At 38.4% G+C, this 27,080-nt stretch overlaps 1 protein-coding gene across 4 annotated transcripts; it reads left to right on the top strand.

The window, feature by feature from the left end:
- Positions 1-1,124: 1,124 nt before the first annotated feature.
- ikzf2 (IKAROS family zinc finger 2) lies at positions 1,125-26,619 on the top strand. Of its 4 annotated transcripts, XM_043249176.1 has the most exons (10): positions 1,125-1,272; positions 1,360-1,465; positions 2,718-2,894; positions 5,764-5,812; positions 10,604-10,708; positions 14,149-14,343; positions 16,828-16,995; positions 21,133-21,270; positions 21,854-21,982; positions 23,015-26,619. In XM_043249176.1, the coding sequence occupies exons 4-10, from the start codon at positions 5,779-5,781 to the stop codon at positions 23,740-23,742; spliced, it is 1,497 nt and encodes a 498-aa protein (XP_043105111.1). In that variant the 5' UTR covers positions 1,125-1,272; positions 1,360-1,465; positions 2,718-2,894; positions 5,764-5,778; the 3' UTR covers positions 23,743-26,619. The 4 variants fall into 4 exon arrangements, with proteins under 4 accessions (XP_043105111.1, XP_043105113.1, XP_043105110.1 ...); XM_043249178.1 differs by lacking the exon at positions 1,360-1,465 and having other exon boundaries at positions 1,139-1,272; XM_043249175.1 differs by lacking the exons at positions 1,125-1,272; positions 1,360-1,465 and having other exon boundaries at positions 2,314-2,894.
- The last annotated feature ends 461 nt before the right edge of the window (positions 26,620-27,080 follow it).

The raw sequence follows: 27,080 nt of genomic DNA, 5'->3' as shown, positions 1-27,080 counted from the left end.
CGGGCAAGGAAAGAGAACTAGCGGAGTGGAAAAGCGATGCAGTCGGTATAAATGCAACCCTCTTAGAGCGCCTCACTTACAGTAATGCATTTTATTATCCACATCTTCAGTTTACTGTAAAAAGAAACAATGAAAATGCACCTTTCATGACTAATATGACCTGCTTCATTTCCTTCTGTTACAAGCTACTTAACTCAGTGAAACCTCTCGGTGCCATTCTTATGCAGATCCTAAAGACCGCACTGATTCACTCTCCAAGGATGATAAAGGAAATGGAAAATGACATAATCGTGAGTGGCGCTGGTTTCACAGATCGTATATAAGCTAGTTATAGCCTACTGAAACTACTGCTCTAATTTGTTTTATACACACACACACACACACACACACACACATATATATATATATATATATATATATATATATATATATATATATATATATATATATATATATATATATATATATATATACTGTAATATTTTATCTGATGTGGATAGTATTGGCATGAATTTTAATAATACGTGATTTCCTCATCATTTGCACTTCTCTGACATCACCAGCTCTCCACAGTCCTGACAGGATTCCAAATAGGTCAGCGGTGTATTTCTCTTTCCGGTCAGTAGAGGGGGCCCAAGAGAAGAATGACTAGCGTTTAAACTGATGCCCACCCTGAATCTTTTAAAACATAAAAATCTATTAGCCTACAAAAACCGTAACTCCTTCCTCGCCTTATTCCTTCCCGTTACAAATGTGTTAGAATAAAACTATTCATAATGAAATCTCATAGCTTTAGGAACCAGCGAAGAGGCATATAAGGATGTGGAAGGGACACCAGCCCAACAGTGGTCAATAATAATAATAATAATAAAATTAAAAGCGTAATAAAAGCTTATTATATTAATAATTAAAATACTTAATATTAACATGATTGCATTATACATTATATGCATTATGCCGTGCCGTGGTGTTTGGAATAACAGGCTTAATTCCAGTTTCTCTTCTTCACTGCGTTCCTATAGATATCTATATAGCGGAGATCGTGCCAAACGCATTTTAAATGCACCGATAAGGCGTCTAATCGATTACCGAGTGGCACTGATAGATCCGTTTCTCTGAGTCAGCCGGTCGCTGCTGTCCGTTCTGAAGATGGAGGAAGCAGGCGAAAGGAATCGCTATCGCTGCGCGTCAATCGCACTGCAGTGGATACACAGCGTTTAGATGCTCCATATCAGACGAGATGGACGCGTGGCGCCCCCTCCATTGATAAAGGTAAGCTAAAACGTCCGTTGCGAATGACAAGGTCTTCCCTGCTCCGTTTAGAGGGTTCACGCGCCTGTGTATTCTGTGTTTTGACAGGTCCAGGACGCGTCCGGATCGGGGTGCGAGTTATGAGTTTGACCCCACCTATTTAAGGGTCGAACCCCCCCCCCCCATCCCCAAAAAAAGCGGGTTAAAGAAAAAGGTGTGGGGACTGTTTGTTCTTTTCAAATGTAGGTGTATTGCGTTTCCGCGGCGTTTTCAAAACGTCGCTTCAGTAACCGAAAAGTTACGTTACAAGTTACAAGCGCGCGCGTTACGAGTCAAGAGCGCGCTAAATGTGTCGCTCGCGAACGGAAGCTACCCTGCAGCTAATTGAGGTAACCATAGCAACAGGTGATTGCCGACGGTCCCGCGTAAAACGTAGCGTCCGGCAACTGTAAAATTGGCCGAATCGTCGCTGACAGTATGCCTGTTAGCTTCAAAACGCGCATGTATACATATAGCCTGCAACAATAAAGGGGGGAAAAAAAGTCTGACTATTATTTGGGCGCAATCGTTGAAATTTCCAGTTTGAGTTTTGGCGCCTCTAGAGCACACCTACATGGATAATAGTAAACTCTAAAAAATTTTCTCCCTATATATATATATATATATATATATATATATATATATATATATATATATATATATATTGTTTATAATTATATATATTTTGTTTTATATTTGTGATTTATAGCCTAAATCCTTATTAATGTCAAAAAAAGTTACTTATTTTAATCAGTACTGGTTTTTTCGTGATTTACAGCGATCAAGTTGTTGCGACAGGCTGCATATTTTGAGCACAAAAACTTTTACAAATATTTTTTAAACGCATGGGGAAATTAATTAGTTAGGCTACATACTTAAGACCCCTGACCCATTTTTTTTTTTTTTAAATAATTGACATGATTCGCTCTTTGTAAATAAAGACATTATTTCTTGACGCAAATGTCGCGCGTTAGGAGAAGTCATGACGTCTCTGCCAAGAGCCTATGTGTCACACGAATACTGATACACTGAGCTGCACATGAAGCATATAGAAAACACGCACACCGTCATCCCACTACCTTTGACGGAGTTTCAGACAGGTGGAAATATTGGGCTCTAAGCCTGTTGTAGGCAGTTCCCATCATTTCCTTATTTATGGCTTAATTCTCTTGGAACCGGTGGATCCAGTTGCCACAGCCTGACATCGATTGACCCAGGTGTTGAACAGGCACAGGTTTCACTTCACTATGTCAAAGCAGTTTCAGATCAGAGGAAGAAATCTAATAGTCGGGGGAAAAGCGCTTAGACGCGTGTGAAATGGAAAAGCTGACGGGCTTGTTCGGCGCGAAGGAAGTCACCAAAACATACAAACCCAAGCTCGCTTCCTAACTTTTTTTTCTTCTTCTTTTTTTTCGTTTTGGTGCAAGATCGTCCCCTGTTTGTGACCAATATGAACTCCAGTTGAACATGACAGTCGTCAGAGGACTTCATCATTACAGTAGAGACTGAAAAGCCTCTGTCATTGGAAATTATCGACTGTTTTTACGCAAGGATTTCTTTGGACGCCTATTTGCGTTTTCGCAGGGGGGAGACCAAACAAAAAGGTAAACGATTCATTTTTTTTATCGTTATTATCTCGTAGAGTTTTGTAGTTCGGAAAGACGTTTTCTGTATTATGATGCTTATAGTCGGTTGCCCTTTTTTGCCATTGTGTATTAATACTGCCACGTAGTTAAAGTGACTTGTATATAAAATGTTTATTAATATACGTTTATGGGTCGATGATGTGACGCTAATTTTTGTATAATCTAATAAGTTCGTCTTGAGCACACATCTCTATGACAAACGTGTCTTAATGAAAGACATTTTCATATTTTTTAATCGTTATTTTTTGGGGAGTTGAAGTCAAAAATGTTTAGATCGGAAGTTCAAAAAGTGCGAAAATGACAAATAATAATAATAAAAAGTTTAATCACCGTTTATGAAATTGCTCGTGTTGTTTGGTAGTCTTTTATTAGTATTTATTTATTTATTATATTTTTAAAAAAAGTTAATTGTGAGATCATTAATTAAAAAAGTAATCATTTTATTATTAAGTCAGTGTGGTAACCAACTTGCAGGAAGCCATTTTGTTTTTTTGAATGACAGCCATAAAACGGAGACCCCTAAAGACCCTCACGACTGTGTCATTTGCATTTCTTCATATATTTTGACCTTTTTCTGAAGTTCTGAGGTCAAATAGATTAACCCTAGGAAAACATCTTGACATTTAAAAAAAAAAAAAAATGTCTTTATTTTGACTTGGAAGAGTATAAGTTTAAGTTTTAAATGTTACAAATATCAGTGAAATTAATGACAACTTTTTACTTGATGGTTATACCACATGACAATTTTAGTCGTACAATTGAATTCTTCATACAAAATTATATTTATTTCTTAACGCGTGAACCCAAAATTAATCCAAAAATAACATTTCTAAAAAAACAAACTACGTGGTGGTTTGCGTTAAATTTTTAACAGTTCTCTTTTTTTATCATTTCAGACAACCTTATTCGTCATTGACCCATATAGCGCATATAACTTCCATTAAATCTCAAAGGGGTTCAATTAGGAATTATTTTTTTAACTAGGAAAGAGATATGACTTGTGTGTCGACTGTAGATATTGAGGAATTAATAGAGGTCGTCGGTGTTATGCTGTAGTGCTGGATGAAGGCTGTGTGCCGTGATCAGTCTGTATGCTGGGGCCGCCATACATTAACTTTACTCCAAATGCTTTGCATGCCATGTTGTTTAGTGCATTTAATTTGAAGGCTAATATCTTCTTCTAAACTGGTTGTATTTCCATATCAAGGAGCTGTAATTTGCGTCTTGTTTAATTCCAGAAACTTTGATCTGAGTATCCAGGTGCACTGTTGTGTAACGTCAGATTATTCCTCATAATTTAAGGAATTTCAGGAAGGATGTTTTTTGGTATTGCGTGATTCCTGACTTTATGAGGGCTGATTGGGTAGCAAAGAGCTAACTTCAGAGTTTACTGATTTATCAGTTTTTATATATACGCATTTTAGCTAATAATGCTTTTAAGATCGTGCATTTCCACAGATCATTATGTAGAGTGCAGGGCAGAGAAATTATTTCATTATTCTATTAATCAAACACTTATTTTCTGTCTTGTGAATTTGCCTAATTTTTTTTTTTATCATCTGCCATTTAATGAAGCACAACAAGTGAATGTGTTTGCTTAATATTAAGCTACATAATTGGGTTGCTTGACATTAACGTAACAGTTTTATAAATGCTATGTTTCAGCCAAAATGCCAGTGCTTTATGAGCTAAATCGTAATTAGTCGTTAAACGGTTTAAAGTTGTTTAATATAAATATATCACATGTATCTTTCTGAACCCGACCCATTGCTTGAAAATGCCCTGCTCTTTGGCATAAATGAGGTTCTCTGAGGATTATTTGGGTCTAAGTCAAGAGACAAGTTACACATGTACGTGGAGCCTTTCTATCTATGAGCAAAACACTGGCAGCATGCAGTAGCTCGTATTTGTGATCCGGTGTTAATTAACGTCACGCAATTTCTCATTTTATCTTTCCTTACTAGTAATTGTATTCCTCCCTGTCCGTTCTAGTATGTTAAATCAGCAAACGCTTGTTAGTGCTGTGATCTTTGTTGTAAATGGTTATTTCACGTGACTGTGCTCTATAAGCCTTAGATTTATGGTTTGAGTTTACTTAAACGAAAGCGGTGTAAGTTATAGAATATGTTATATTGTGGCGAAACGTGTTTCTGTCCAGCAGTGAGGTTGGTTTGAAATGTTGGACGTACACATCAGATGAGGTATTACAAATCGTCGCAGCTCACTTACTCTAAGTCTAAGCATTTAATTTTAGACTTATTCTATTATAATAGAAAGATCTGCAACTGCAATTTTCACACTTTGCATGCATCTTTTTTTTTGGCCTAACCAGGAAGTTGATACTTCCCTTAATACTTCACAAGACAACTTATAAATGTTTTATATAAAATGCATCTAACTTTTTCGAGTGTACGTGGAAGTAGAGTAATAAACAGCAATAAACAGTCGCGTTCGGTTCAGAAGAGCTAGAATTTGTAAAAGAGAAGTTAACATCGAGGAGTCGTGCATTTCTGCATTTCTGCACAGAAGCTTGTTTATGTTCCAGAGATACTGGTTTGCAGATTCGGAAATGAAAAATTTATTATAAAAACTGTCGACATTGAACGCCTAGTGTTTGTACCACGGAGTTGTATAATTTAAGGAGCAAAACTGAAATAAGCAGTTTAAATAATTAAACTCAGATTCTTATATCATTTCTTGGTCACTCATTTCTTTTTAAAAGACCATATAAATTTCACTAGATAAATATGTGCTGTAAATATTTAAAGAAACCTGAAAGAGTAGTGTTTGTCATTCAACTAATTTATAACTCATCTTCATTTCACAGTTCTGCCCCCTGAATATGGACATGGAGGCGTCGAATGGCTATATTGCAAGTAAGTAAGCTTTTTTGCATATGGCCATATTCAAGACAGTATATTTTGTAACACACAAAAAGCCTTTTTAAACATTCGAATATCTTCAGAGAGTGTTCTTTATGGACTATGTCTGTAGCGTGGATTTACTTCACTTTTATTTGTTTATATATTTCCTCAGTTTTTCTTACTGTATAATTCTTTTAGAGGAGAGTTAATTGGAGACTTTGCAATAGAAATGAACAGAACAGTAATAGTTTTACTGTAATCAATCAGAGCACATACAAACCTAAAATAGTCAAGCAGTTCCGCCATCACAGTGATTTTATCATGTCACCTGCTTCTTTCGTATTGAGTTTGTATATAGCACACACTTCATTACGTTTAGACTTGAGCGTATTGGTAATTATCTTTTTGTTCTGACTTGTGAAAATGAGCTTCAGATATTTGGATCAAGGTTTTATCGAGGAATGTATTCGGTTTGGATAGCCCGGTCAACTAAAAGCCTTCATTTTTACATCATAGACATAATTTGTTGCTGTATTTTGAATGTGCGTTCATTTATTTTAGATATGCTATCTAAATCCAGAAGGACTGTGGGAGTTTTTCTGCAGCTGTAAAGCCAGCACTGCTTTATGAATATGTGCAGTAGTCAAGCACACTAGCTGCCCCCAAGATCCCGTTCAAAAGCGAACTCTTGGCTCCTCTTGAGATTTGTTATCTGGACGGAGCTTCAGTACCAGGTGCACAGTGGTACCTTCAAGCCCGTTAACTCCCCCAGCAGATTCCCTCAGATGGAACACGCTGATAAAACGTCCCTCGTCGAAAAATTCTTGCAGGTGTCTTGGAAAATGAAAAGTTTACAGTTTAACTTGATTCCATGCACTTGCAAAGGCTTTTTCCTTTCTTAAAATGGCTCGTTACATTTAAAAAAGCACGATTGAATGCCGATGCACAATTTGTTTTTGTTCAGAAAAAGTTACTTTATAGAGTAAAAGGCAAAGTGCTGATGACTTTAAACTGCGTCTCAGAAGTGTCAGAGTGTCTTCACGGCAATATTTAGCTTATTTTCACAGTTTCTTCCTTTCTTACTAAAACCACTTAGTGATAGTTTTCAGAATTTGGGAATACTTGTACGGCAGCTTGGTTTCTGTTTGCTAAAAAAGAGAATCTTAAGTTTGTCCATCTCAGATCGCAGGCTAATACTTCAGCCTTTTGTACAGTAAACTGCTATTGATATGCAAATAAGACCTTGTCCCCTTCAGCTTGTCCTTTTAAACGAGAGCAGCTCAGTAGTGGCAGGTGGTGAGGAGCGTGAGTGGGAATGTGTTTTGTGTTTGATGTGGAAGGATGGTTTGGAGGTGTGTGGACAGACAGGATAAACCTGATCCACGCTCGAACTTTAGCATCTATGACATGCCACAACCAATCGCTCTCTTTCCTGGGAGAAGCGATCCTGTTAAAGACTTTTGTCTAGTATCGGCACTCTGGCACAGAACCTGTCTCCAAGCTCCACCCCTTGTACTGGAATAGACCCGGCGGCAACCATGAAGCACAAATCACTTCAACGTTCTATCAGCCATTGCGTTAAATTCGAATATTTGCATACTAAGCCAATCCTATGCGTAACCAGCTCGATTTCAAACAGTTTCTGCGATTTTGCCTTCCTCCTGAACTTAAAGTCAAAGTGAAATCCAAATTGACCATATTCATATGTATTAGTTACAAGAAAAACAACTGAATTTCCAATAGCCATCATCCACTTTTTATGCTTAAACCAATACCTGATGAATTTTTCTCTCTCTCTCTCTCTCTCTCTCTCTCTCTCTCTCTCTCTCTCTCACTATATATCTAGTTTCACTGTAAAATCATTATAGAAGTCACACGTGTGACGTGTTTCACGTTGACTTTAACCCGTGGGCCACTATTGAAAACACCCCCAATTATTTTCCTCGTCGATCCACTAAAAAAAAGCGCATGGAACAGTCCATTCTGTAGGTTGATCTTTGATTGGTATACTGGTTCTGGGATCTGATTCTGACTCAGCAGTGGCACAGGCCAGACCTGTAGTCACTCCAGTAGTCTCCAAAGGGCCTACGGATTTTCAGCATGCATCAGTGCACGGGGGAAGATGGTAGCCTTATTAATATAAACCTTATGCTGTAGGCAGTCATTACAAGAGAACTTTCGGCCCATCAACAATCATATGTGTAGGAATGTCAGTGTGATTTGTAGAACAAATTATACGAAGTGGAATCCTTGTAAAACTGCGAAAACCACATATTAATGTGCGTCAGAGATTGATTATTTGATAGCAGAGCCAAGCACAGACTGAGCTGGACCCCAAGAAAAGAGAACCCGATATAACATTGATTCCATAACTAGCAATAAGACTTAATAACTTTAATAACTTTCATTCAGCAGAGATGCTTTAAACTTAGCAAAAGTGACAGGAAAGACATTCATGATGTTGCAAAGGATTTCTATTTCATATAAATTCTGTTCTTTTGAGCATCATTTTTGTCATGGTTTTATCATGAAAAAATATTAGGCAGTACAAATGTTTCCAACTTTGATGATAATTATAAATGTTTCTTGAGCAAATCAGCAAATTAGAATAATTTTTTATATATTTAGTTATATTATTGTTTTTACTACATTTCTGATGGAAGAAACTGCACGTACTACGTACTATAAATTAATCTAAAGACAGGTTTAAAGACAAGCTGCAAGTCTTTAAACACGCACAGGGTAACAGACCTCAGTCTTGTGGTGTTCATTTGGGATTTGGAAATGATATTGATCATGGTTTCGGTTTAGATTCGCTACTGTGCAAGAGTTTAGTTTACTCTCACAGATCTCTTTTCCTGAGAACCTTTCTCAGGCCGGGAGGCCATCAGACACAGCGCTCTGTTATGGAAAATCCTCCCCTCGGCCGTCACTCAAATCGGAGTGGCTGCTTGTTTCCCGTTGCCAAGGGACTGCTGGTTACCTGAGATTTCCCTCAACCCCGGCACCGTAACCGGAGACGGGCTTTGGGATTGTGTCATTGGCTGCGTCTCCCTGAGTTGCTCTCCCTGTCAGAATGACGGTGTCTGTCTGCCAGCGTGACAGCACAGATATCTGTCGCCTGATATACCTCAAAGGCCCTCATTTACTGATTCATTTACTCTAATCACAAAGGTAAATCTTTCACAGGGCATGGAAGTTAAAATAGTTCAGGGATTGAAAAAGGACCTGTTGATTCACAAGAACAACACATGCAAATGAATCATTAAAAATGCCATGAATACTGTTTTAAAGCCTTTTGGCAGACTGACTCTGCTACCCAAAAAACCTGTTTGAAGGAGGGACTAACTAGATTTAGTACATTGGTTAGAAATATAACTGCCAGTTTAACTCTGACATCCAGGGTACTTTCCAGTCATAAACGCGGAGTTCAAGGAATGATCTAATACCGCCCTTGGTGGCTGTGTGTATGCATAATGCAAGCATTAAGAGCCGTCTAATGTCGTTGCCGTTGTATTGAGTTTTTGGCTCTGAAGGGGTCAGTGGGTAACGGGATCAGGGAGCAGGAATCGCTCCCCCTGAGTGGACGCGCTGAAGCCGTATTATTTCCCGAAGCCGGTGCTCGGCTGGTGCGGAGAGATGAGGAAATCCAATCTGGATCTTAAGGATGTGGCTGAAAGCTTAACAAGCTCTCCCCACGTGAGATGATGGCACACCGTCTCTGTAAACTGAAGTGTTGAGCTGGTCATTGACCCTAGAGAAATTTCAGCTCTGGTAACAGAGACGGGTGCTATTAAAAGCAGTTACCTGAAAACCAGAGGATACTATATGTTGCTCTCCTTTACCGAGTTATCAAAGGGTATTATGGAGGATCATAGAACATTTTACATTGGATATCTGTTTAGAGTATTCAAATGTACAGAAAGTGAATATTGTACTGAAGTAGTTGTGTAAATGAATCAGTCGAGTTGATTTATCTTTATTTTACATTTGAAGTTATATTTTGAGTCAAATAAAAATATGTATAAAGCGTAGATATAATAACATACATACATAAATGTGTATACATTTATTTTATTAGTTTTTGGACCACAGCTTACCTAAATATATATATTTTTTTAAATTTAGCAACTTTTAAATTATATAAATATGTGTATATGCATTATTACGTTATGTCAGTATTATATATTATGATTAAAGATATTCAATTTAATTAAATGAGTAGATGTTTTATTTTACATTTTATATGGTATATTTGAGTTTTATGAAAGTTGAGTTGTAGCGAATAAAGAGTGTTAAGATGCAGACTGAAGTAGGAAGTAGTAGGTTTTAAAAGGAAGGCTACATTATTTAAACTTCATCTTTCTTTTAGATGATATAGTCCCATTCTTTTATGTATGATATACAGGATACATTGACTAGTTGAACATCATATCTGTTGCTTTATTGCATTAAGCACTGTATCAACCAATCAGCATCTCAGACCTGAACATTAGTAGAATTTCGAACAATAAATAAATAGCTGTAAAAATTACTATTCACTAGAACGTTTTACAGCTGAAATTGTATTTGAGTAATATATGGCAGTAAGAAATAAATCTAGAAAAGTTTTTTGTTATAACAGTTACTCTGTTTTTCTGTTTCTTCTTTGACTGATAATCTCCAAGTGCAGCGGTTATGAAAGGTGTTCCTTGAACTGTCTGCTTGTATAGATCTGAGTTTAAAGCTGCATTTAGCCACAATAGCTGCGCTGCCTGGAGCAAGGCGATGTCCTCAGTGCACTTGTTTCTGTCTGTCTCCTAGGTAACGGCGACTGCTCTCCCAGGAAGGAGAACTCGAGAATGCTGGTGGACCTGTCGACCAGCACACCCAATGGCCAACGTTCCCAAAGTCCTGATTCCCCTGCTGGTGAGTCCTCTAACAAGATCTCTCCCAGCAATACCTGTTCTCATTTGACTTTCTTAGATGTTAGTGCATAGATTAGATTATCTTAAAGGGATAGTTCACCCAAAATGACGTTTCTATTATCATGTAACCTACTCACCCTCGTGCACTCTCTAAGCATTACCCTAAGGTACAAAAGCTAAAAGTTATTCTTTAAATGTACCTTTAAGGTTTACATTTAAAGTGACATTTAATGGAACTAATATAACACTAAAGATCAGGACTGGAGCTTTTTAAGCTTCAAAAAGGATGTAAAATTCATAAATGTAGGCCATATTACTATATCGTAAGTCTTTCATAACATATAATATCTTTAAGTGAGGAAAAGCCCTTAAGTTGAGTCATTATTCAGTGAAAACATCTCTCACAATGCAGGGTTAAAACAGGTGTAACAAACTTTGTTTTACAAGTCAGTCTTTTTATTCAGATTTTTAAAGGAATGACTTATTTGGTTCATAAAAGTTATTTTGAATGATTTGTTCATTTGAGTAAACTCAGTGACACATTGATTCATTTGTAGCATTTGTCATGTTAAAAGCTTACTAAGAAAGGAAGATCAGCAGATAGTGCTGAACTGATCTGATTTGCTTTCACATGGCTTCAAAACGCTTGAAATAAGAGAGCAAATTCTGATAGAATTGTCATTTTTGGTTTACTATCCCTTTAGCCTTAGAATTAGAAGTACAGCATCTCACTTTCTATTGCAAAAGATCTGAAAAGGAGAAATGAGTGAGCATCAGCCAGCAAGGGACAGAGGAAGGACCTTTATCTTGCAGTATAAAAAAATAGAAGTTGCAGCTTGATCTACGATACGACGGGATAGGCCCTGTCTGTGACATGTCCCTTCCTCAAAATCAACTGCTGGTTCGATGAAAGGGTTTGTCAGCATGAGCTTGCGTACTGAGAAAAGGGAAGCGTTTGCCGCTGAAGGATGGAGGTGCAGACCGTGATCCCAGATGGAGATTGTTCTTCTAGATAATTTATTGGTCATGTTGCACAGGACGTTGAGAAACATGCTACTGGGTAAAGAGAAGTCTAATCTACACATTTGGTTAAGTTAACTCTGCGCTTGCACTCGGAGGCGGAGGGATTCGAATATATCATTCTGTACAGAAATTATTTCAAGCCTTTTGCCAGAAGAACTTTCTGCAAAGGTGAAATTTGAATAGAAATAGACCTGACACATTATTTATGGATCTGACTATGTCGGTTTACCCTGCTTTGTCATGTGAGCCTGTTAGCCGCTGGCTCGGGTGTACGTGTCCTCAGCACTGAGTGCGTTTTGTTCTCATTCATCTCCTTTGATCAGTTGATGATGAGAATGCTAAAGGATTCTGTATGTTGTCCCGGCAACCATTTCAAGTTCACTCAGCTGCAGCCATCATAGAGACTCCATAACGTGTATGCTAGAGCTGGTTTCTGAGGTCAGTTATTGACAAAATGGACATAGAAACTGGAAAGACATGCATCCCGACACTTTAAGGTAAATCTTGATGTCTTGACGGGATTGAACTGCATTTGCTGTGGGTATAGAGCAAGTTTTTCTTTTATGCGCACAGGCTTGCCGCTCTTATTGCGAGTCATACGTGTTTCTTTGAAAGTGAAGATCTCTTGTGCAATATTAAGCAAGTACGCTTGTAATACTTTGTTGGAAGTGCCAGCGGGTGAAGTGAGGGTTATCGTCGTGGCACTGCCACACAGCACTTATCTTTCAAAAGCTCTGTGAACCTGCATGTGTCGTGTAAACAGTTTTTAAGCTGAGATATTCGAACAGATGCTTGATATATTTGACAGTAATTTTAGTCTGTTTATGGCTTTACTCGGAAAGTATTTTCCAAACTGATTTGAATGGGATGGGGGTCTTATTAGCTAACACCAGAGTGAGAATGCGTATTGGATGAGGGCTTTTCAAGTAGGTCATGTGCCATTCTCAAATTTTTTTTTAATTAACGTGTATATACCAATTATACCTAAATATTTTTGGATTCATTAACATTCACAATATATCTTATAATTTACATATATAGTTTAAAGGTTAGTGTAGAAGTTTTTTATGCTCACCAAGGCTGCATTTATTTGATCAAAAGTTGTAATATTTTGAAATATTTTTGGTATTTAAATAACTATTTTCTTTTTCAATATATGAAAATATGCAATTTACTCTTGTGCTGATAAAGATGAATTTTCAGCAGCCGTTACTCCAATCTCCAGCATCACCTGACCCTTCAGAAATCATTCAGATATGCTATTTATAATATAATATGCTTAACAGATGAATTAATGGAGTTTACCCCACACTCAAACTGATCAGACATTCCTTACTGAATTCATTTTTTTTTGCATTCAATAAAACTTGAGTCACCAGCTGTTTGTACTATAAGTTGGCAAAAAAAGGAGAACATCCATAACACAACGACAAATTTAGCCTTACTATATTTAACGTTCAGTACAATGCGAAATCTAAAACTTTTTTTATTTGCGTCATAATTTTTTACCAAGATAGCTTGAGGAAAAAATGCAGATCACACAGCATATTTTCCTCCTCTGGGGAAAACTAGTCCCATCCGAACAGTGTTCATAAGTGATATTGCTCTGTTGTGAGCGTCTGCGAAGATTGGGAGCTGCTGACCTTTTTTTTTTTTAGGCGATCAGAGAGATTTCAGTCATACTCGCAGACTGTGACTCAAATCTAGCGAAGCAGCAGAGCGGTTTGCCTGAGGGACAACACTCACACGGACGGGAAAGACGGAGGTGACTCAAAGCTTAGTCTCAAGCTCTCGCCCAGAGATTAAACTCACGGTAAAATTACAAACAGGTTTGTCAGGATGGCGTAGAAAGCTGCCTGCTCTTTTTCCACCTGTCGTGAAATCTGGAGAGTGTGCGTGGTTGAGACGGAAAAGTCGAGGGCCGGGCTGTCGCGTGTTTATGTGTCGCTATGTGTTTATACGTCCTTTTGCATGTCTATTTTTGTCACGCTCTGTGTGTCTGCTCGTGTGGGGGTGGCCTCCCTGGAGGTGCTCGACAGCCTGCGCGCTGAGATAAATGGAGAGGCCCGCTCAGTCCAGACCAAAGCGCTGGCCCACCTCCTCTACACTGTCTCCCACTGTCAGTCATGTAGAACTCCACCTGCCCACCGTTTGCCTCGCTACCCTAGAGACTACAGCTGCGTCTGCCTTTGTTTTCCTGTTTGCTGTCATCCCAATGCTGTTATCGTGTTGGAGGACAGATTTCTTGGTCACCGCGCTGTCATAGTAACCAGTGATTTCAAAAGAGCTGCAATTCACACTTCAGTTCTTGATCGTGTGTATGGAAAATACTGTAGCGCGTGCAGTGGGCGATGAAGTCTTGGCTTTTTTTTGTTGTGTGAAAAGTCGATTGAATGTTTGAATGTTTGAATGTTTTAGCACGCACAATCAAGCAAGAGGAAGGTACTGAGGAGGAGACGGAGAGAAGGCCGGATGAGGCAGGTCACAGCGGTGAGGAAGGCTCTGGATTGGAGGAGCCCATGATTGACAGCCCAAATAACTTACAAGATGCTGGGCAGGGAACAGAAGTGCAGAGCGAGACGGGGATAAGACTGCCAAATGGTAAATATAATGGTAAATATACATATATGATATATAATAAAAAAATATTTTAGTGTGTGTGTGTCACTGTGTGTGTTTGTGTATATATATATATATATATATATATATATATATATATATATATATATATATATATATATATATATAATTGCTGTCAATTATGTATATTTAAATACAAACACATGAATGTATATATTTAAGAGGTATGAGAAATATGTGTATATATTAAATGTATATGTATATATAGTATAAAATATAAAAATATAACTAAATATATATAATTATATAATTGTAATTGTTTTTTTGTGTATATTTTTGTTACATTATTATATTTTTATTGCGTTTTATTGTGTTAGCTGTTTTTTTAAAGTTATTTTTAACCTAGTCTAAATAACCCAAACGCAGTTTGATTGAGATTCATTGGAATGCACAATAAAAAAACATGATTTTTAAGAATAATACATTGCCTGGAAAAGTAATCAAACCTTCTAAAATGAATATTATTAAATCTAGGATTGCTCTCAACTAAAATTTAAGAAAAAGTACTGATCTTTGTGTGAAATTGAGCAACTTAGCTTACATTAGCTTGTGGAAAAGACAGAGAATCGGATATATATATAGATATATTTTTTATTTTATGCAAGACACCACCACCACTATCCAGCAATTCAAAGTGTAAATGATTTGCCTAAATTCATTGTGACACTTCTCAAGTAAGTTTCGACAGAACGCATTTCATGACTTCCCATTAAAATAGCAAAACCCTTTCGTGACCAAAGCTTGTCACTCATACGTTCTTCCTTTTTTCAGTGTCAAAAGGGTGTGGAGCTGGTAGCTGTTCTGTAAGAAGACAATAGTTAAGACTAGGAGTTATTCTCAGGGAAAACATCCCAGGAATCCTCCACAACCTGTTCCCAAGCCCAGGGCTGACGTTGATACTGCCAGACAGCACGCTAACAGGACAGGGTCATATTTCACTTTTCCAGGTTTTAACTCCGCTCACAAAGAGAAAACTTTTAACTAATTAGGCCGCCACGACTTCCAAATGCGAAAAACCGATAATTGACATTTGAGTGTCGATCAGATGTGTGTTTTAGAGTCACAGGCCATGTTTAGAGCAGGTGCTCACGCAGCAGTTTTAATGCATGAGTAATCCCAATTAATTCAACATAATTAGTTTCACCATCGGTAAAGCCTGAAAATTATAACCCATGGATTTAGAATAGGTGTCATAGCTGTGATAGATTTTTTTAGATCCTAAGGAGTGCCATTTGGTGGTAATGTCAATGATGAAGGTCACATGGTATCATTATCATCACATGGTATTATGTAGAGCTAGTAGAGCTGGATGATGCATTAAATTAAATAAAATGTTTACATTTCTGATGATTTTATAATGTATTTGTGTATGCTCGCGGCTGAATCATTTGAATACGGTTGAATCATTTCAATCAGAGAAACATCATTTAAACTGCTATTTTAGCCAACTAAACTCAAAATCTATGTATAATTAAGAAAGAAAGGCAGTAAAAATCTAAGACAGCCCTTCATCATCTTTTTTATTTTTTTTTTATGAATTGAACACACTACAATTTGAAATTTTGGTTCAGTAAGATTTTTTGACAGTGCTTTCGGAAGAATCATATGACCACAAATGCTACATTTATTTGATCAAAAATACAATAAAAAGTAGAATTTAGTAAATAAATCTTACACTTTACCATATATGTTTGCTGTTCATATATGTGAAAAATGATTGCTGTGAGGGGAAAGCTTAATTTTCAGCAGCCATTGCTCAGATAATCCTATGGACATTAAAATATGCTTATTTGCTGCTCAAAAAACATTTCTTATAATTTTAAAAGAAATGGAAAAAAAGAAAATAAATTGTATAAATCTAGAAATCATGTAAATTGTAAGCGTCTTTGCAGTCATCTCTGATTGATGTAATACGTTGTTGCTTAAAGTATTATTAGAACCATGCTATATGTTAACAAATTGAAAATACTTTTATTTTTCATTTTTATTCATGAATATAAACGGCAGTATGTACCTACGCAAATGCTTTGAGATTTCTTTTATGGCTGATGACAAATGAAACAGATCTTCGAAACAGAGTTTCATTGAATCAGACAGTTTAAACCAATTTCTAAAAATGAATCAAACTCTATATTTTAGATGCGGTCATTTTAAGTTTATAGTTGTATACATTTTAACTAAGAGTGAGTGAAGGTGCAATCGAGTCATTTAAATAGACTGATTAGTCTAAATACATTTCACAAATTATACACACGTTTATTTCGAAGCCACTATCAAAAAGTCTTGATGTTGCTTTATTTCACATTTTTATTTTCAATACATCAAATGGAAACAGCAGTTCCTGCATGCGCTGTGTGGTGAGCAGTCTACATTAAGACAGCGACACTAAAAACACTGCAGTATTTATATGTTTTTTAACATCAGCATGTGTCTCTTGTTCGTGACTCTGTCCATCAGGTGACCGGCCGTTCCAGTGTAACCAGTGTGGGGTTTCATTCACTCAAAAGGGCAACCTACTGAGGCACATCAAGCTCCACACGGGAGAGAAGCCCTTCAAATGCCCGTTCTGCAGCTACGCTTGCCGCCGGCGCGACGCCCTGACCGGACATCTGCGCACACACTCAGGTCAGGCTCGCAAAACTCTACGCAATGGCTATAAGAAGACACATATGGGCGGCAGTGTGCCCATGTATTAATGTGTGTCGCAGCCTACAAAACGATTGCGGTCGCGTGACCGCAGCTGACATGCTCTGGAAAAACCGAGCAGTGCTGTTCTGTCCTGAGGGACGTGTATAAAGAAGCCTAGCAAACACTGCGGTTAGGCCACCTAGGACATGCTGCTGTGTTGGCTGCAAGTCTTGCACTCCACCAAAGGAAATGCTCTCTGTCAACCAAAGGGAAGTGTCGCTTTGGTGAAGCATCACTCTCTAACCCACTTTCATATCAGCCCACCATCAGTTGTCTAGTCCTCATCGTTGAAGATCCGGGTCATACGATACCATCGGTGCTCGGCTCGGGACTTCACGAGCTGTCACTCAAGGACGGCTTGGTTCAAACGCACAGGGAGAGCAGGAGAGACCTATCACTCTCATCGTGTTTTGCTTTCTTTCTTCGTCTTTTGTCATTTCCTGTTTTGCAGCTGTAATCACAGCGCAGGGATAGCGTCGTTTTTTAGGCCAGGCAGCTGATGTCTGTGGTGTCCTGTTTTTGTGGGCAGAATTTATGAAATAATTCTTAAAGACAAAGCAACGTTTTGGTTGCGCATATGCGTTGATGGTCGCACGTTTTTTAAGGCTGATGACCACCATGCGTTTCTGTTCACACAGACTGAATTTCTGTTTCTCATGATGCTGCGTTAAAGAGCGTTTGATCTAAGTCCTTTTAATAACTTTATTATAAATACGCTCCTGTTGTTAAGAGTTTTTTCATTCATTTGATTGAAATACTGTAAATACAGTAATATCGCGACACATTTTTACATTTCACAATAAATGTTTTCTGTTTTATTCCTGTGATAGATAAGCTGAAATTTCAGTTTTCAGTGTCACACGATCCTTCAAAAATCATTACAATATGCTGATTATGGCATTTATTTAAGACATAATCTTTTGTAACTCCCTATACAATCTTGCTGACCACAACTTTTTTAATGCTAAATTTGTTCTTTAGCATGAATTTCTTGAAAAAACTTTTTTCGGTCACGGAGTTCTTCCAGTTGTCTTATTTCATAGCTTTGATGACTTTACCATAATTCGATCGTAGTCATGATACAGAACGAGTAGGTGTATCCAGCCTGGTAGTATAGATTCTCCATCATTTAATAACTAACTAACTATGCAAAATTTGTGGTGTGTGTGTGTGTGTTGTGGTCTATCATATTGATATCAAATGTCAGTGCGAGAACTTTTACCACCAAAGCCTACGCGCCAAACTACCTCAGCATATAAACGTTTGTGGCCGATGAGACTCATTAAATCATTTGCACATCCTTTTCTAAAGGCATAGTAAGGAGATGCCACAAGAAAGCTTTGTTCCACCACAGTGTGAGACGAGTAGTTGTTGCTGGAGTCATTTTAAGGATTAACCCAACCAGCAGTGTCGCCCCGGGGCGGACTCGCCCCTTTTTGCCACAAGTCCATCCCCGGTCCTCGGTGACCCTTCCGCCTTCCCTGCAGCAAACCTCAGTTGGAGTGGAATGCGAGTGACTTAGCAGGTCTGATGGCTTCTTGTGCAACAGGTGCTACATGAAAGGCTATTTCCTCTCTGGCCCTTGGCAATAGGATGATTGGTGGCAAACAGCCCAGGAAATTTAAGTTGAGACGGAGTAAAAATGTGCAAAACATTAGCAATCCGATCGTTGACAAACGGCTGTCGATGGAATCCATATGCATGCTTGCAGACCACAAACGTGCTCTAAAAGATGAAACTGAAACAGCATATGTTGCACCACACTTTTAGGTGTGTGTCATAATGCTGGTGACTTTACTTTGGGTTGCTTTGGCTGCTTTGGGCAGCTTAGTAAAATAAGAAACGTTAGGTGAGTGGCCAACGTTTGATTCTAGGGAGAGGATGCTTTAAGCTGGGTGTGTTTTAACTACCAGTTGAGTAAGTCGAGCACTTTTGCTGATGCTCTACAATTGATAGGCATTTACTTGAAATGAAATGTCATCCTCATCTCACTGTTTCCTGTTTTCAACCCGAATGGATGCGGTTTAGAGGGCTTTAATGCAGCACTATGTGCATGAATTTGCATATGAATAAGTGCTTAGACAGGGATTTTTTTTTCTGATTCGTCCAAACTTTGCTACAGGAACTCATTGGGTTTTCAACAGCTGCTATTAATCGATGAAGCAGCTTGTTGTGTTTCTTTCGCATCATACGAGTTCACATCTTTCTCTTCCTCATGTATTAGCATGAATGCTTCTCCCAGACTTTGCAGTTTGCAGGTGTTTTTGACAGTTCATTGAACCAAACAATTCAGTTCTCTTTTTTTTCCATTTATAGTGTAGATTTGTCAGTGTGGATGCACTATATCCTCTGTGTGTCTGCTCCAAACCATTTCTCATGTGCTATCGCAAACGCACACCTACAAGCCTCTGGTTTATTAGAAATATTGAAAGTGTGACAAAAATGTCACTTTCAGAGCTGTCTCATCAGGTGAAACTGTTTCCAATACAGTCACCCACTGGCATATAAAGACCCCAAAACTGTTGACGTATAGATGTCTGCTCCAGATGGCTTGATTACCTGACATTTACACGGTGACATAAAGATCACATTTATGAAAGACTATTTAAGTGTAGTGATAATAAGAAGCAAATTTACATCACAATTCTTCAGTTGATATGGTGTGACAGTTCATGTGAATTCCACATAAACTTATATATTTATATTTTTATATGTATTTTTATTGTATTTTCTATATCTTTATTTTATTCCAATATTATATAAAATCCTAAAGTAAGTACATTATATGCATTTTGCATAATAATATTACATGTTGTGTTTATTTTTTATTTTAAAATGTCTACATATGTCCATATATATATATATATATATATATATATATATATATATATATATATATATATATTATTATTTTTTTTTTTAGCTTTGTTACGCTCCACAATTTGTAGCTACTGAATCAGAAATTTCAGTCATTTAATGTATGATACATTGTCTTCCAGGCAAACCAAAGCCACTTTTTCTGTTGCTGTAATCCATCCTTTCCCACAGAAGTGACAGGGCCTCGGTTGTTTGACATGCGTTCTACATGCGAAAGGTCACTTCACATCGTCTCAGTCAGTAGCTGTCTCACTTTCACTGTTTGCTTCAGACTGAAAGCACTACGCCGCTTTGAAGAGGGTTACCGAAAAGTGTAGGGGGTATTTTTACAATTGGCACACTTTACAGGTAATCCCACAGGCTTGCTAGTAATAGTTGTGAATTTTCATTATTTTCTCACGTGCAGTAAGAGTTCGTACAGTGTGACTCAACTCACTAGGCTGTTTTGTTTCACTGCCGCGCTCTTTATGAATAATTCTGAAAGTCCCTTTTACCAGAGGATTGACCACACAGGCTTACAGCAGCCCCTGTCTCAAATTGAATTAGGTTTTTAGCTGACATAACAGAACAGCGCAGATGTAATGGTGGGCTATGTTCCGATTTGATACCGATGAGTGAATAAGAAAGACATGACAGATAAATGAATGACTCAACCAATTGATGAATGAAGCACGGAATGAATCAATGAACGAATCGTTCCATTAGCTACTGGAAAACTCACATCTGTTTCTGGAGGCTAAGCATCGTCCTCCTCCTACTCTCCTCTGCCCACGATGGAAGGACAAGGTGCTTGTTCCTTTTGAATCTTTCTTTGGGAGGTTCTGTCCCGCATTATCGCCCTTACACTGACCTAATCTTAGTGGAACTGACTGTGAATCACTTCACACCTTATCTGGCTGAGGAGAAACACTCACTCTGTTTCTGTTTATTGTTAAAAGAGACTTTCCAAGTCATCACTCGTAGTGCCAATCACAGATCAATGATGATAAAACGACATCAAATACTGCTAATATAGTATGTGATTCTATGGAGCAAATCCCCCCACTGTGTTTTGTAGTGGTTGCATCATCACAAAAATCTGTCTGTGCCCACTTTCTCGCTTACTCAGTTGGAGACCGAAACTCATTTGTGTGAGCTGTGTGAATGAGTTATTTAACATCTTAATACTTATTTTGCTACTCTTTGATGTCTTTTTAGTGGGCAAACCACACAAGTGTAACTACTGTGGGCGGAGCTACAAGCAGCGCACGTCATTGGAGGAGCACAAAGAACGGTGTCATAATTACTTGCAGAGCGTCGGCATGGACTCCGCCTCCAATCCTGGCCCATATCCAGGTGAGTGGCTCATGACTTCACTGAGAATCTGAAGATGACGTTTTTCCACCTCAATGATGTAGTGTTATGCTGACTTATTGTGAAAATCTTGTTCCACAACGGTGTTCCACAAGCTTCTCTATTTCTTGGAAACAAAATGATATTAATTACTAACATAGAATTGGTACATGTAACATATGTGGGGTATATTTTGTTTACACCAGGCGGTTAAGGTTTTGCTTGTTAGCATGGTTAGCATGTTATTTAGTGTTATAGTGAAATCGTTACAGTGTTGGATTATACAACGGTGTTCCAATAGTCTGTATGTTTCTTGGAAACAAAATAAATATGAATTGCCAAGATTGAATGACTACTTTAAACTTTATGGCCTACATTTTGGTGACACCAAGGGGCTTTGCTGGTTTGCATAGTTGACTGGTTGTTGGGTCGGAACCACACCATCCGACATCTTTCTTCATTTAAAATCACTCAAATTAATCATTCTAAGTTAAAATCAGCATAGTCTTGACAGTTCCAGAGAATTTGTGGCTCAAAACAACCTGCAACCTGGCTGATATTCTGAATCGTTTTATCATTTTCCTAGGGGAGGTACCAAAGGAGCAGAGGCAACTGGAGGCCGCTGGGATGGTGGCTTTTGACCGGCCTCCTGTAATTGAAAGACTGCAGGGGAATGTGGGTAAACGGAAGAGCACCACGCCACAGAAGTTTGTGGGTAAGTGTCACCTCAGCAGTAAGTGTGGTTGAATCTACTGTATGCAACACACTGATCTTCAAAGTTCTAGGGTGCTAACAAACGCAGGCAGTTCACATGGCGCAAGAAACATTTTCAATCTCTCAAGTCCCTGTATGTACATAATGTAAAATGGACGTGCTGCATTGTTTTAACGGCCGACTGAAACTTGCCTCTTAGTCAGATCCATTCATCTGATTTTTCTTTTTCATTGATTAATAGTCATTGCCTAAATTACAATAATAATTACAAAAGGAACAGTAGAGTACCTTCTACTTTTTGTATAGCGATTGTGTCAGGCAAACAGGTCTAGGTTTTGTGAATTAGGCACAAGCTATAATAGGTCTAATTCAGAATGTCTTACAAATAAAGACAATAGCTTATTTAAATACAGCACATTACTATTTTAGAGCATTTAGCGCCTGGTTAAACTGGATTGCCCGTGGTTAGTGAGTAACATGCAGGTTTTGGAGCTGAAATACCACATGCAACCGTTTAGTCAGTGCTGAGTTTCCACATGAAGGAACAGAGAGCAGAACTACATTTCGAAAAATATAGACATAGTCAATTTATCATGGAAGATCTCTTAAAAGAGGTAAAATATTTGCACAGTAGCACAACCGTAATGTCAGAGACATTAAACATTATTTGAAACTCATTACATGCGTTGTAATGACAATATCTGCGGAAATCAAGTATTAAAGTGAAAGAGAAAAAAAGTTTGAGTACGAGTTGTTTTTTTTTTCATTCTGTGGTTTTTGCACACCTGTAACTTTGGCATTGCTTTTACTGACTACGCCAGAGCAGTTTACCGCATCCATATTATGCAGGGGTTAAATTTTCTCACTTTGGTCTCCAAATGGGGCTTTCCGTCATTAATTCAACAAAACCCTAGTAATAGTACGTTAAATGCCCTTTTGACAGTAAATTGCAAGGTTAGTCTACTTTTTTATCATAATGGAAAGTACTTTGGGGCTGTTCCTAATGTTATCTTTTATTGCATTGTCTGTTAAGGTGAGAAAATGGTTCGCTATTCGTACCCCGAGCTGAGCTATGAGATGGGCTCTAAGTATGAGAAGGAAGCTGAAGCGATGCATGCCCAATTGATGGACCATTCCATTACCAATGCCATCAACTACTTGGGCGCCGACTCCTTGAGGCCTGTGGTTCATCACCCATCCCTCTCCATGGCCGAAGTGCTGCCTATGGTGAACCCACTCTTCCATCCGATGTACCCACTTGGGCCCCGCATGGACCGTCCCAGCAGTCGCGAGCCTCCATCTCTGCCCCACCCAAACCCAGAGTTCCCGCACCCGACCAATGGCGCAATCCCATTACTCAGGCCCAAGAATCCTCAATCAGCCCGAGACGGGTCCCCGTGCAACAGCGGACAGGATTCGGCCGATTCGGCACGGAGCAGCCCCCGAGACAAGCTCGGCGGGGCCGGGCCCAGGACGAGGTCCAGCCCGGGGTTTGTCCGGGCAGAAGAAGGCAGGGCGATCGATGCCGCCCGCGTCGCCGCCAGGGACGGCGTCCGCGTCTTCGGCCGCGAAGGCCAGGAGCTGAGGGTGTTCCAGTGCGAACACTGCCGCGTCCTGTTCCTGGATCACGTCATGTACACCATCCACATGGGCTGCCACGGTTACAGAGACCCCCTCGAGTGCAACATCTGCGGCCACTGCAGCAAAGATCGCTACGAGTTCTCTTCGCACATCGTCCGCGGAGAACACACCTTTCGTTAAGAATCCCACGCACTCTCGCAGTCAGTCTACTGCCGAAGCATTACGTGAGCACCGATGGGCAGATATATGAAGGTTTGGGTCCGATAGAAAGTTTTCATGTTGAAGCTGTTTGAAGATTTTTGTTCTGGGTGAGGGAATGAGTATGTTTATGTTGTGAATGTTTTTCGTTCTTTTGAATTTTTTCACCCCACACACAGTTTATTGTTGCATATGTACTGAACCTTCCGACAGAGCAGCTATGTGTTATCTAAAGTTGTGAAGTTCTTTCTCTTTTTTTTGTCATCTGTATTACCTCGATGCATGCTGTCATTCTGTTTATGGACCTTGATCAATATTACAGGTAAACCGAGCAACCAGAGGACCACTGGAGAACTAAACCGCTTAGTTTTGCATACAGAAAAAGACTAATTCATAGCTTCTTGCTGCTGTGGCTTCTTAGTGCCTTGCTAATGTTTCGAACGGCACGATTTTGCCTTTTATGGAGTGTTTTGTATCTTTTTAGCATCTATTCTCATCGCTCGCTCCCTTTCGATGAAGTTTTGGGGCGTATGAGCTGAAGCTTCGGTACTCGTGCTAATGTCCTCACAACGGTGCTATTCTAGTTTCACAAAAGCAGTCCAATCTTTTAGACACATTTTAATGAAGTGTTGAGGACAATCTCCCTTGTGTCTCATACGTTTTAACGGGAGACTTTTGCCGCGCTAAGGACAGATGAGTTTTCCACGCTGTGTTTTGCTGCTGTTGCACACTTCATGTGCGACACACATCATCTCTTGCGTTCTTATGCACTTCGCTGAAAACAGCACTGCGACATGCCTTGATAAACCTGTTTTTGCACTATTAGCTTGAGGCCTTGGGCGAAAATATGCTATTTCCATGCTATTGATAAAGCGAACAAAGGTCAGTGTGTAGTTTAGCTAGTATATTGTCATCTGTGATTCAACAGGGAACAAGTCTGCACCTATATTAACATGCTTTAACAACAGGGTTGCCATATTTTGGATTGAAATCTGTGAATTTCATTCAGCCTTCAGACCAAATGCCTCATTATCAATGCCTTGTTAAATCCAACTCCTCCGACTGTCTTCAGTGTTAACTCAAAAAAAGAGTTTATATTTTATTTTTTTGGCCCACACATGGACCTACAGTATGTGTTTTATATTAAGCTTTCTAAGAGCTAAGATTTGAAATATGAGCTTACAAGCACTGCGTATGCATTTTTGGTTAGACTCTAGTTAGCTGATATCATTTAAGTAACCTTTGCACAGTGACAGTTGAAAAAAATAAAAAAACTGCCTGGTAACAGAGTAAGGCCGATCTTTAGAATAAAACAACAACTTTTACCCAAACTGCACAAGAGCTTTAGAAGATAAAACGCGGTTTATTAATCAGACAATATTTTGCCCCTCTGAACATTTTTCCCATACTTGATGCAGAAACTTTTTTTCGCATTGTTTTCAGGGCATTGAAATCAGTCATATGTAGACTGTTTTGAATGTTCACGTAGCCGTTCACTCTGCTTTCCTGTTTCTCTTCCCTTCTCTTTTTCTTTACACAATGTTGATTCATTTTTACATTGAGCCATCTGTAGCACAACCGTAAATCCAGCTTTAATTAATGCGTATGGCTTAAAGTGTACAAGCGCAGCCTTCATGACGTTCAGAACCTCCCTTGCACATTTGTTGGGCTTTTATGTCAGCGCTAACAGAGCCTTACATCACTATCAGACTTTGTTGTACCTATTGTTTTTTAAAGCTTTGCTTTTGTCTTTTCTGCTTTGAGAAAAAAAAACTGTGAATATGCCTTTAAACGATATGAGGAAAAAGACACAACAGCACTGGTAGAAATGCATTCATTTTGTTTGAACACATCATTTATTGTTCTTTAAAATGCTTCTTTCATCTTTACACTTCCAAAAAATGTCACAAATCTCACTCGCATACCGCCTGTAACGTTTTGAAGAATTTTACTTGTTCTTGTGAAGCATGAATATCTTTATGCATTTTTTATTTCTTTTAATTTTTTCTTTTTTTCTTTTTGGATTGGTGTCACATGCAGGCATGATGTTGAATGTGCTCCACAATTCCAGGGCATTTTATAGAAATATTATAAAAGCTTATTGTATATTAGACATTGTATTTTTTTTTCTTTTCTTTTCTTTCCAAAAAGGAACAAGGTGAAGGAAACATTGATGTAAGACTATGTTTACAACCCGAATGAACAAGAGCACAAGAACAAAATGTGTTCTTACGATGAGTCCACACTTTTGGGAGTGGAGAGTACTTGAAATTACAAGAAAGGCACTCTAGAGTCAGGTTTCACTTTTTACCTTAAAGTGTATGGGACTGCTATTTTCTCATCTCTGTAAATATATATTTTTTGTGAGAGAAAGGTGTTTTTTAACTGTTCTTATTCACTGTGGACCTTACAAACAGTAAGACAAGGGTTTGCAGTGTATTTTTATATAAGTGAATAAATGTATGAATTATATACAGTATATTTTGGTAAACATGTTGAAAGGGGGTAATCTTTTGCTGTGTGTCGGTTCGCTTTTTTGGGTTTTCTCAGGTACAGTGTTGTCAAAATCTTCTTATAAGGCATTTGTATGGAACTGTTGGAGATATTTGAATAAATATTTGAATTGTTTAGTACTATTTGACTTGAAATCCAAAGTCAGATATCCAAATAAATATATATAAATCTATATTTTTATGTTTAAAGATAGAAGTCTTATAAGTAAGTCCAAGGTTTACTGTTGTAAAACTGTTTCTGAGGTTGACTTTTGTAAACCTTGGCATCTTTAAGGAAAGTGTGTGTCGTTTTATGTTGGTTTTTAAAGCATGGGCTCTTCTGCATTAAATACTGTCATCATCTGAACCCGTCGTTGTCTGTTCCGCTCTTTTCCTTCTTATTTTCACACAGAACCGTTTTCACATGGTTGTGTGGTGTTCATATTGTTGCTTGTGTGAATCTCTCGATCTCGCACTGAGAATAGATATGTGGTCTTATATAGAATGAGGCCCCCTTTTTTTCGAAGGACTTGTGGTTATACTCAAAGGCCATCTCTTTTCTTTCCACTGCCCCTCTCCGGTTTGCAAATATGCTCAGCAGACTGAGAGCGTATGTTGAAGTCAAACCAACAAACGTGTGCAGTGTTACAGGAAAAAACAGCAAGAGATTGATAGTACAGTTGCTCACAAAGAAAGCAGAAATGATCTTAATTCGGATGAATCATTTTAAAGTAATGCACACCACTGTTAGAAGAAGGGGTTTTAACAGGATGCATAAAAGCGGTCAAAAATAATACAAAAATATTTCAAATAAATGCTTATAAAAAA

Source organism: Puntigrus tetrazona, chromosome 9, assembly GCF_018831695.1.
Source record: "Puntigrus tetrazona isolate hp1 chromosome 9, ASM1883169v1, whole genome shotgun sequence".
Classification (NCBI taxonomy): Eukaryota; Metazoa; Chordata; class Actinopteri; order Cypriniformes; family Cyprinidae; genus Puntigrus; species Puntigrus tetrazona.
The sequence above is the reverse complement of the archived record's forward strand: the minus strand, read 5'-3'. Positions and strand labels throughout refer to the sequence as shown.

Coding starts and splice junctions, on each gene's coding strand:
- ikzf2 (XM_043249176.1), top strand. CDS start 5,779: ATGGACATGGAGGCGTCGAATGGCTATATTGCAA. Junction 5,813..10,603: donor GTCGAATGGCTATATTGCAA/GTAAGTAAGCTT, acceptor TCTGTCTCCTAG/GTAACGGCGACTGCTCTCCC. Junction 14,344..16,827: donor GCCAAATGGTAAATATAATG/GTAAATATACAT, acceptor TCTGTCCATCAG/GTGACCGGCCGTTCCAGTGT.